Source organism: Chiloscyllium plagiosum, unplaced genomic scaffold (genome assembly GCF_037043375.1).
Source record: "Chiloscyllium plagiosum isolate Xiang-an unplaced genomic scaffold, Cpla_swu_hap1 HiC_scaffold_15, whole genome shotgun sequence".
Lineage (NCBI taxonomy): Eukaryota > Metazoa > Chordata > Chondrichthyes > Orectolobiformes > Hemiscylliidae > Chiloscyllium > Chiloscyllium plagiosum.
The window spans coordinates 3,796,565-3,809,111 of NW_028270153.1; the positions used below are offsets into that span (position 1 = coordinate 3,796,565).

Here is a 12,547-nt window from a genome sequence, read left to right on the forward strand (position 1 = left end):
TTACATAAATATTCAGGTCCATGTAATTTCTTGAAAGGAGAGGCAGGAGGGAAAAAGTGAAAGGGGTAGCATTGTTGGTACAGGATGGTATAAGTACAACAGCAAGAAATGATCTTGCTTCAGATGATGTAGAATCCATATGGTTGGAGGTGAGAAGTATAAAGGGAATAGCCTATAGGCCCCTAACAGTAACTATACAAGGGGACAGAGAATAAATCAAGACATAATGAGGGCAGTTAACAAGATAATCCACTGATCATGGATGACTATAATTATGGTGCAATTAGGCAAGATTTAGGATGCATAGGATGAGGAAGGAAATTGCAGGGGATGGACACACTTGAAATGTGGAGCTTATTCAAGTAGCAGCTACTGCGGGTCCTTGATAAGTATATACCTATCGGGCAAGGAGGTAGGTGTCGAGAAGAAGCCTTGGTTTACTAAAGAAGTTGAAGCTCTTGTCAAGAGAAAGAAGAAGGCTTATATGAGGATAAGGCATGAAGGCTCCGTTAGGGGGCTTGAAGGTTATAAGTTTGCCAGAAAAGATCTAAACAGAGCACTAAGAGCCAAGAGGGACATGAGAAGTTGTTGGCAGATAGGATTAAGGAAAACCCTAAGGCCTTCTATAGCTATGTGAGGAATAAACGATTGACTAGAGTAAGATTATGGCCAATCAAAGACAGTTGTGGGTATTGTGTGTAGGATCTGAGGACATAGAGGAAGCGCTTAATGAATACCTTTCGTCAGTATTCACATCGGAAAAGGGCAATGTTAGTGAGAATACAGAGGTATAGGCTACAAGATTAGATGGGATTGTGGTTGACAAAGAGGAGGTTTTAGCAATTTGGGAAGATCTGAAAATAGATAAGACCCTGGGGCCTGGTGGGATTTATCCCAGGATTCTCTGGGAAGCCAGGGAGAGATTGCTTAGCCTTTGGCTTTGATCTTTATGTCACCATTGTCGACAGGAATAGTGCCAGAAGACTGGACAATGGCAAATGTTGTTCTCTTGTTCAAGAAGGGGAGTAGAAATAACCCTAGTAATTATAGACCAGTGAGCCTTACTTCGGTTATGGGTAAGGTGTTGGAAAAGGTTATCAGAGATAGGATTTATAATCATCTGGAAAGGAATAATTAGATTAGGGATAGCCAACACGGTTTTGCAAAGGGTAGGTCATGCCTACAGAGGGTGGTGGTTGATGGGAAATGTTCATCCTGGAGCACAGTTACCAGTGGTGTACTGCAAGGTCTGTTTTCGGGCCACTGCTGTTTGTCATTTTTATAAATAATCTGGATGAGGGTGTAGAAGGATGGGTTAGTAAATTTGCAGATGACACTAAGATAGGCAGAGTTGTGGATAGTGCTGAAGGAGATTGTGGGTTACAGAGGAAGACAGATAAGATGCAGAGCTGGGCTGAGAAGTGGCAAATGGAGTTTAATGCAGAAAAGTGTGAGGTAGTTCACGTCAGAATAAATAACAGGAATGCAGAGTACTGGGCTGATGGTAAAATTCTTGGTGGTGTAGATGAACAGAAAGATCTTGTTGACCAGGTGCATGAATCCCTGAAAGCTGCCACCCAGGTTGATGGGGTTGTTAAGAAGACATATGGTGTGTTGGCGTTTATTGGTAGGGGGATTGAGTTTCAGAGCCTCGAGGTCATGCTTCAGCTGTACAAGACACTGCTAAGGCCACACCTGGAATATTGCATGCAATTAATTAGTAATAAGTACAGTATCTATTATTTGATCAGGTTTTCCAATAGTTAAGTTATTCTAAATTCCTCTTTTTTCTTTGTATTTTAACAATAGGGTTTAAATAAGTTGTGTTTGGTTTAACGTCGAGTGGATTGACCAGTCGCATTGCATTGGAAACATACCACTTCACGTCTCCCTTTAAATAAGAAAATGTTAGGAGCAGCCCCTATCCAGGCAAGTGGGGAATATTCCATCACACTCCTGACTTGTAACTTGTAGGTAGTCGACACGCTTTGGGGAGTCAGGAGGTGAGTTACTCACCGCAGTATTCCCAGCCTCTGACCTGCTCTTGTAGTCGCTGTGTTTATGTGGTGAGTCCTGTTGAGTGTCTGGTCAATGGTAACCCCAGGATGTTAACCAGCCTATTGACCTGGACCACAGTGTTCTCACTATCAATACTAAACCCCAGGATGTTGATAGTGGAGGATTTCAGTGATAGTAATGCCATCTATTGTCAATGCGCAGTGGTTAGATTGTTTCTTATTCGTGAAGACAATAGCCTGGCATTTGTGTGGCATGAATGTTACTTATCACTTGTCAGCCTGGATATTGTCCAGATCTTGTTACATTAGAACATGGAATGTTTCAGTATCTGAGGAGTCACAAATGGTGCTGAACATTGTGCAATCATTGTCAAACATCCTCACTTCTGACCTTATGCTGGAGGAAGGTCATTGATGAAGCAGCCGGAGATGGTTGGGCCTAGGACACTACCCTGAGGGACTCCTGCAGAGATATCCATAAGTAAAGCAGATACTCAATGTCATGGATTAAGGATGATGTGGAGGTGCTGGTGTTGAAATGGGGTAGACCAAGTCAGAAAACACATGACAACAGGTTTATTTGAAATCACAAGCCTTCGATGCACTACCCCTTTGTCAGGTGAAGCAGGGCTCCGAAAGCTTGTGATTTGAAATAAACCTGTTGGACTATAACCTGGTGTCGTGTGATTTATAGATGAAGGAAATTCAGGTGGAAGTGAGTTACACCTGTTATTACGGCCTGATAGATCTCCTGTTTACACCTTGACCCCTGTCTGTTGACCTGCCCCTGATTACACCTGGGGTCAAGGAACTCTGCCTCCAGGGAACTAGCTGTAAAGGTGCAGATATCAGTGCAGAGATCATAACACAGACTGAAACATTCTTGTGGTATTTTATTGCTACTATTTAAAGCATTTCAGAAAGAATGATTCTCACAGAGACTCAGAACTTTCTGTTTCTATGAATGTGACCCTTCAGAAAAGGTTTGGGTTACAGTGAGGGAAAACGTGTCATAAATTGTACATTTTTGTGAACATAGTGCCTAATGTGAATGAAGAATGGCTTTAATCGGCAGTCTCCAATTGAAGGAAGAAAGCATATGGGTTCAGCAGTTTCTATTTGAGCACACTAATTTCAGTGCTTTATTTTTTCATTATTTCCGCTTGTTCACACTGATTTCCTATTATTCACTTTTTTAAGTTTTCAAACTAACTGTCAATTATACACACTGCTTTTTAAAATTATTCTCACAGTTCTCAGTTACTCGCTGATTTCCAATTCCTCACACTGGTTTCCCAATGATTTGCACAAATTTCTGCTTGCTCACATTGATCTCTGCAGACCTACAATAAATTCAATTCTGTATATACTCATTCTTCCATACATTGTTATATTCCAGTGTTTGTTAATCAGGTTGATAGTAATGTGGACGTGAGCAGCCATTGTCAAGGGAGTGAACAAACTGATGGAATTTCAGCTTATAATTGGGAATTTTCCAGTTACTGGAATTTATCCCCTCCCCTCACAAACACCCAAACTGCATGGATTTATTGTAATCTATCAGGAGATTCTGGCTGGGCTTGACAGGGCTGGTTGATATTGTTGTAGTTTCAGAGAAACAGGCACAAATAACTGAAGACAGTCCCATTCCAGCCCCCTGGTTGGATACCTGTTGCTGGAAACCTGTCTAGCGATGCACTCAGCAGTAATTATTTCCTCTAACTAGACACTATAGAATGGCCTCAGACCATGGGACCGACACCCAACAACCACAACCCACTCAGGGGAGGAAGGAAGCTGATTAAAAACATTCATACTTTCTTCATGCATTGGGTGCCTCTGTCATGAATAAAGAAGCAAAAACATAATTATCACTCTTGGTTTCTTGGTAGAAAGTCAGACTTTTCCATCTTCTAACGTATTTTCCAGGAACAGACTGTTTTACCAGCCTGTCGTTCGTGGTGTTTTAGGATTTTTTTTAGCTGTGGTTCGCCACAACCAATTATCACATAGCAATTCACGCTGTGTGCAATGCTATTTTATTTACTAACTTATAATTTAAATGTGAGAAAATTACTCTTCCGGCCATTTACCTTGTCATCATAAACTTAATCACAGACCACAGACCTGAATCCAAAACAGGCACTCAGCAAAGTTGAACACGAAATGATATTGGAGGCAATTGGCTTTCCTGCAATCAAACTCCTGTTTCAGGAACACAATTACCTTTTAGAAACATCTCTTAATTATTTCCTGAAAGACAGCAGTGATTACACTTCTAAAGTAATCCATTGGTTTTGATGCATTTTAGATTGTCCTAAGGATACAAAAGGTACAACATAAATGCAAATGCATTGACAGTTTGTATGATACATTACCTACCCTATATTTATCAGGTTAGTGATAACGGGCTCATAACCAATTGCTCATTAGGGATTGATTAAGTCTGTGCATTAGTTTATTTGAAACAGTAAAACACATTGTAAGGTTGTGAAGCGGACGTTACAGAAAACCAACTTGTCTCTTCCGGCAGATTACACACCTCTCTTAGACTACCTGCCAGGCAGAGTCTCAACATTGTATACTCACAACACATGGAATCCTTATAGATAAACACTCACTTTTACACATATAACATAGTGGCTGAAATAAATAGAAAGCCCGTTATTCTGCAATATTCAGGGAGATGTAACTTTGTAGAGCAGCATATTGCACCTCTGGGGCTTTAGTGCTGATTAATGGTGAGACTCTCAAAAGAAACACTTGATTAATTTCAGCGTTCAGCAATACCATTCTGCATCGTGTTGTTCCAAACTCCGATTGCCTCAGCTTGTGGCTGGACAGAATATTTCCAGCTGGTTGTCACTATGGCAAAGTAAAGATCTGTCAGCAGAGGTTGGAGTTGGGCTGAGAGTTTTGCAGAATCACTTTCAGTAGCTCTCTCTGCCTAACGTGATGCCCAAATATCAGTGCCTTGAAGCCGCTGATTGCCGTGGGGGTTTAGAAAAAAAAAATGTTTGAAGGTTTCTGAGGCAAGAGCAGAGCTACACACGTCTGACTGGAGAGCTTTTTCAGAGAGCTGTCACCAGCACAATGGACCAAAGGGTAACTGACTTCAGATGAAGTGGGGAAAAAGCTGAGGGGTGACATAAAAGTGAAAATCTCTCTCTCATTGAGGGCTTTGTTACCTTGAGTCATGTAGAAAGCAATATGAATATGAGAGAAGCTTTCATGCTTCATTGGTGCTGCTGCATACCTGCAAAAAAACACGGTTGAGTATGACCACAAACCTAGCTGCATGACTCGTCACCCCCACTCCACACAATCGAACAAAGAATTGAAAAAAACTTCAAACTCTGTGTGAAAATAAAGTTTTATAGAGAATGCAGTCATTGTACCTGTGGCTCACTACTTGATAGTTTCTAATACCTGGGAGGACAGGTTCTACTAATTTCTGGTTAAATATGACAAAATGCATTGGAAGCAGTCAGTGCTAGGGATTTTGTTTGCTTTCTAGAGCATGTTGCAATGGTGTAAATCTCACCAAACTACATTGACTGTGAAACCAGCGTGCAGTTCAGACCATGGGGAATTCACACAGAGCCCAGTCTAAATCAGCTGGTCCCCTCACGCTTATCTCCAGGCAATGGGAATGGTTGTACAGACTAGTGTGGAATCTGTGGCAGCATCTCCCAATCCCATCATGTTTCCGGCCTCCCAGTATACCAGCCACGTGGAAACAACCACAACCCACATTCCCTTCCCAGTCACACATTATCTCCCTCTGGTCACATATGCAATGCCAGCCCTTCATTACTGACATGTCCAAATCCTTAAAATTCTCACTTCTGCGCACTGTGGGAACAGGTAGGGGTTTTGATAGGGTGAATGGCAGGGGTCTTTTCCATACAGTGGGATATTTCAAGACCAGGGGTCACATTTTTAAGGTGAGAGGGGAGAGATTTAAAAAAGACTTGAGGGGCAAACATTTTACACAGAGGGTGGTTTGTGTGTGGACTATCCTTCCACAGGAACTGGTGAATGTGGGTACAGGTGCTATTTTTAAAGACATTTGGATAAGTTCATGAATTCGAACAGTTTGGAGAGATATTAAAAGCTTGTGATTTTAAATAAACCTGTTGGGCGATAACCTGGTATTGTGTGACTTCTGAGGAGAAAGTGAGGTCTGCAGATGCTGGAGATCAGAGATGGAAATGTGTTGCTGGAAAAGCGCAGCAGGTCAGGCAGCATCTAGGGAACAGGAGAATTGACGTTTCGGGCATTAGCCCTTCTTCAGGAAAAGAATCCTTCCTGGATTTCCTGAAGAAGGGCTAATGCCCGAAACGTCGATTCTCCTGTTCCCTAGATGCTGCCTGACCTGCTGCGCTTTTCCAGCAACACATTTCCATCATTGTGTGACTTCTGACCTTGTCCACCCCAGTCCAACACCGGCACCTCCACATCAACATTTAATTGGACTGCTGGTTCCTGTGGACTGGGAAGGACATGTTCCGAAATATGTGACAACAATAACATTTTACCAATTTTTAAATGACAAAAAACAGTCTGGAGATACTTTGAATGAACTCAGTGTATATTCTTAAATAACGTTCATCACTGACTTGGTAATGCTTGAATCCAGAAATCCCTGGTGATACCACAATTGAAATACTGTGTCTGCTCGGGTCTCCACTCTTTAGGAAGGATGTGAGAATACCAGGATATTTCCAGATGTTTCCACGGTTCAGATGTTTCAAATCTCCAGGGGAAACAAGCCCAGTCTGTCCAACCTTTCCTCATCAGACAGCCTCCAGGGACCAATCCCGTAAACCTTCTCCGAACCAGCTCCAACACATCTACACCTTTCCTTAAACAGGGAAACTGTACAGCACACAGTATTGGAGATATGGCCTCACGTATGTCCTGTATATCTGAAGTGTAACATCCTCACATTTATGTTCAATTCCTCTGTTATTAAAGGGTAGTATTCCAGTAGTCTGCCTGATTGCATCCAAACACTAACCTTCTGTGATGCATGCACTAGGGCATCACAGGTGCATGGCAGATGCAGTTTAATGTGGATAAATGTATGGTTATCCACTTTGGTGGCAAGAACAGGAAGGCAGATTACTACCTAAATGGAATCAATTTAGGTAAAGGGGCAGTACAGAGAGATCTGGGTGTTCTTGTACACCAGTCAATGAAGGTAAGCATGCAGGTACAGCAGGTAGTGAAGAAGGCTAATAGCATGCTGGCCTTCATAACAAGAGGGATTGAGTATAGAAGCAAAGAGGTTCTTCTGCAGCTGTACAGGGCCCTGGTGAGACCACACCTGGAGTACTGTGTGCAGTTCTGGTCTCCAAATTTGAGGAAAGACATGCTGGCTATTGAGGGAGTGCAGCGTAGGTTCACGAGGTCAATTCCTGGAATGGCGGGATTACCTTACACTGAAAGACTGGAGCGACTGGGCTTGTATACCCTTGAGTTTAGAAGACTGAGAGGGGATCTGATTGAGACATATAAGATTATTAAAGGTTTGGACACTCTGGAGGCAGGAAACATGTTTCCGCTGATGGGTGAGTGCCGAACCAGAGGACACAGCTTAAAAATACGGGGTATACCATTTAGGACAGAGATGAGGAGAAAATTCTTCACCCAGAGGGTGGTGGCTGTGTGGAATGCTCTGCCCCAGAGGGCAGTGGAGGCCCAGTCTCTGGATTCATTTAAGAAAGAGTTGGATAGAGCTCTCAAGAATTGTGGAATCAAGGGTTATGGAGATAAGGCAGGAACAGGATACTGATTAAGGATGATTAGCCATGGAGAAAGTGAGCTCTGCAGATGCTGGAGATCAAAGTTGAAACTTTATTGCTGGAACAGCACAGCAGGTCAGGCAGCATCCAGGGAACAGGAGATTCGACGTTTCGGGCACAGGCCCTTCTTCAGGAATGAAGAAGGGCCTCTGCCCGAAACGTCGAATCTGATGATTAGCCATGATCATATTGAATGGTGGTGCTGGCTCGAATGGCAGAATGGCCTACTCCTGCACCTATTGTCTATTGTCTATTATCCAGGTCCCTCTGCACCTCAGAATTTCACAGTCTTTCTCTGTTTAAGTAATACTTTCTTATTCTTCCGGACAAAGTGAACACTCCACATGTTCCTACATTGTACTGCACCCATCAGTGTTTACCGCTCACCCAACCCACAACTCCGTGGGTGTTTGCTTGCTCATCTGGTTGTGAGCCAACTCTGCAAGGTTGCAGGAACCTCAACAAAATTTTATATTCCATCAAAGAACCTTACAGCACGGCATGTGACCATTCAGCCCTTTGTGTCTGTGCCAGCACTTTGAAAGAGGCATCCAATTATCCCACTCCCACTGCTCTCTCTCAATTACCCTGGGAATTCTTTCTCTTGAAGTACTTAGTACTTTGGAAGGTAGTGTTGGATCTGCTGCCACCATACTGTATATTATCATTCTGCGATGAGTTTCACACGCAAGTTGCAAGTTTCTCACACAGCATTTCTCTATGAATGATCAGCAGCACAACAAGGTAAAATGGGCAGGGCAAGCCTGGCAGGTCAATAGATTCTGTTTGGACTGCCATTCTAGTAAAAAGTGACTGATTGATGAAGCCTCATGAGGCAGATTCCTGCTACCCCTTAATGTCTGAGTGTATCCCAAAATATACTGTCATCGAGCCAGGGGTGGGAGAGAGGGGGAGAGAGATGTATCTGAAGGGGGTGGACAAATCTGTTTGCCTCCCTGGCATTGTTCACCCTTACCATTGTTCACAAACTCAAAATACAATCTTATAATAATGAGATCTTAGAAACTCTTCACAGGTCAATCACTGACCTGCATCCCACTGGGTTTCCAATTTCCAGGAATTAAACCTTCTCACTTTTTGTGAGTCACATCTATGTGAATAAGTTACTGTTCAGATAGGACTGATGTTTAATCCTTAAAACCAACAACAATATATTAATATTGCAGTTTTATTACAAGGAAACATCCCAAAGTGTTTCATAAAACATTAAGAATCAAACAATGATATAATGTCATAGATAAAAGCATACTGGGGAGGAGATGGTGTAGTGGTATAATCACTGGACTGTTAACCAGACATGGAAGGAATGTTCTGGGAATATGGATTCAAAGCCTACAATGGTAGTTGATGGAATTTGAATTCAATAAAAATAATTCAGGAATGAAGAGTCTTAACAATGACTATGAATCCATTATCAATTGTCAGGAAAAACCTCATCTGGTTCACTAATGTCCTTTAGGGAAGAAAACCTGCCATTCTCACCTGGTGGGGCCTACATGTGACTCCATCCTCACCTGGTGGGGCCTACATGTGACTCCATTCTCACCTGGTGGGGCCTACATGTGACTCCATCCTCACCTGGTGGGGCCTACATGTGACTCCATTCTCACCTGGTGGGGCCTACATGTGACTCCATTCTCACCTGGTGGGGCCTACATGTGACTCCATTCTCACCTGGTGGGGCCTACATGTGACTCCAGACTCACCTGATGGGGCCTACATGTGACTCCATTCTCACCTGGTGGGGCCTACATGTGACTCCATTCTCACCTGGTGGGGCCTACATGTGACTCCAGACTCACCTGGTGGGGCCTACATGTGACTCCATTCTCACCTGGTGGGGCCTACATGTGACTCCAGACTCACCTGGTGGGGCCTACATGTGACTCCAGACTCACCTGGTGGGGCCTACATGTGACTCCAGACTCACCTGGTGGGGCCTACATGTGACTCCATTCTCACCTGGTGGGGCCTACATGTGACTCCAGACTCACCTGGTGGGGCCTACATGTGACTCCAGACTCACCTGGTGGGGCCTACATGTGACTCCAGACTCACCTGGTGGGGCCTACATGTGACTCCATTCTCACCTGGTGGGGCCTACATGTGACTCCAGACTCACCTGGTGGGGCCTACATGTGACTCCAGACTCACCTGGTGGGGCCTACATGTGACTCCATTCTCACCTGGTGGGGCCTACATGTGACTCCAGACTCACCTGGTGGGGCCTACATGTGATTCCATTCTCACCTGGTGGGGCCTACATGTGACTCCAGACTCACCTGGTGGGGCCTACATGTGACTCCAGACTCACCTGGTGGGGCCTACATGTGACTCCATTCTCACCTGGTGGGGCCTACATGTGACTCCAGACTCACCTGGTGGGGCCTACATGTGACTCCATTCTCACCTGGTGGGGCCTACATGTGACTCCAGACTCACCTGGTGGGGCCTACATGTGACTCCATTCTCACCTGGTGGGGCCTACATGTGACTCCAGACTCACCTGGTGGGGCCTACATGTGACTCCAGACTCACCTGGTGGGGCCTACATGTGACTCCAGACTCACAGCAATGTGGTTCTCTCTTAACCACCCTCTAGCTGGGCAATAAATGTTGGCATCAGAGCTTAGATCAGAGTGGTGCTGGAAAGGCACAGCAGGTCAGGCAGCATCCGAGGAGCAGGAAAATCGATGTTTCGGGCAAAATTCCCTTCATCCTCACTTTTGCCTAATAAATGTTGGCATAGCCAGTGGCACCCTTATCCTGTGAATGAATTTTTAAAAATTAGGAGAGGTGACCAAAAGTGTGGTTAAAGAGCTTAGGTTTTATCAAATCTTCTCAAAGAGGGAGTTAGTGTGTGGCGAGAATGAGAATGTAGGAAGGGAATTCCAACATGGAGGTAAAATCTCTCATTATCGTTCAAGCTCAGGCACCACACAATCAGCATGTTTGCCAAACCACAAACTACACAGAACATGGCTGCTTTACCAGAGGGACTATCTCTAGTTATTGTCCACTAATACAACTGAAAACAAGGCCCAAACCAAACAGCTGTCAAAGTCTAGAAACAGTACCAGGCTTCCCTGTCAGGCTGCTTTCAAGGTAGTGACGTTAAAAATGAAACAGTCTGGAAATAATGAGCCAGTCAGAATTGTTCTGTTTTGATTTCATATTTCCAGCATGCACAGGTCGATCCAAAATTTCTGCTCCATCCTGTGTGAGTGTGTGTGTGTGTGTGTGAGTGTATGAGTGTGTGTGTGTGTATATATTTAAAAGTGTGTGTATGTGAGTGTGAGAGTGTGGCTAAGAGAATGTGTGGGTGAGTAAGGGTGTGAGGGTTTTGTACATGCATGTGTGTGTGTGCTTGTGTGTGAAAGAGAGAGAGAATGTGTTTATGTCTGTGTGTGTGAGAGAGTGTGTTTATGTATGTGTGTGAGAGAGAGAGTGTTTATGTATGTGTGAGAGAGAGTGTGTGTTTATGTATGTGTGTGTGAGAGAGAGAGTGTGTGTTTATGTATGTGTGTGAGAGAGAGAGTGTGTGTTTATGTATGTGTGTGTGAGAAAGAGAGTGTGTTTATGTGTGTGTGTGAGAGAGAGAGTGTGTGTTTATGTATGTGTGTGTGAGAGAGAGTGTGTGTTTATGTATGTGTGTGAGAGAGAGAGTGTGTGTTTATGTATGTGTGTGAGAGAGAGAGTGTGTTTATGTGTGTGTGTGTGTGTGAGAGAGACTGTGTGTGTGACACCTGGTTGGGATTGCTGTGATGTTATGATCGCACTCTTCCTCCTGATACCTGTGATTTGTTCCTCTCTGTTGTGTGAGAGGTATTTCTTCATTCCCCTGTCATGATTCAGAAACTTGCAATGGGAATCCTTGCAAATTGTGACTCAACCTTACCCACTCACTGTGGATAATTGCTTGCAGGGAAGTTGTTCATTGTTGCTCTGTAAGCTTGTAATTACATGGCTGTTTAATGAACTCCAATTATTGATTCACAGTTATTTAACATTAGGTAATCTGTCTAAGTGTTTAGTGAGAATATTACAGAGAGAATAATGATTCACTGGGTTAGTTGCATGTGAACTGCTGTTTGTGGTTCTCAGTCACTCAGTGGAGCCGGAAAATTTTAATGATGTTCATTCTCTGAAACATGATGTGTTTGTGGTTCCTCAAATGCTGAAATCTTTTTGTTTCTATTCTAATTTCAGTTTGATGGGGACAATATGTACATGAGTCTGACTGATGCAAACCAGGATTACCTTCCTGCCAATCAGGTGAGTGAACAGAAGCTCATCATTCCCATCCTTCCCAAGTCTTCTTTCCTTCCCTCGTGTAGAATCCACATTGTGTAAATTCCGAGGAGTTCCTGTTTCCTGTCTGGTTGGAGTGTGGATCAGTTTCACAGCGGGACACACCACATTCAGTCCAACTGGGAGCAAGTCCAGCTGCTGCGACTCATGCATCTTGTTTTTAGATTAATCTGCAGGTTCCTAAAGATCAGGGGCTTTGCATCCTTAAAGAAAAGCAACTTCAAAGCACTTTGATAATGTGCAGCAAATTGCTGCACACGAGTGACCCTCTGTTACCTCGCTCCACAATTACTGTCCATACCCAGCCAAGAACCGGCTCAGCTAACTCACTCTGAAAGGGGCTGTGTGAGGGCCAGACAGGTACAGGGCCTGATCTGTGCAAAACAA

At 43.8% G+C, this 12,547-nt stretch overlaps 1 protein-coding gene across 6 annotated transcripts in view; it reads left to right on the forward strand.

Moving 5' to 3' along the window:
* tox2 (TOX high mobility group box family member 2) overlaps positions 1-12,547 on the forward strand; it is a 250,224-nt gene that overhangs the window by 167,058 nt on the left and 70,619 nt on the right. For 5 of the 6 annotated variants that reach the window (XM_087994687.1, XM_087994690.1, XM_087994691.1 and 2 more), the window contains exon 2: positions 12,059-12,124. In XM_087994687.1, the coding sequence (XP_087850813.1) occupies positions 12,059-12,124 (66 nt within the window). Of the gene's footprint in view, positions 1-1,861; positions 1,930-12,058; positions 12,125-12,547 lie in introns of those variants that run through there. The other variant, XM_043710940.2, reaches the window with a different exon arrangement.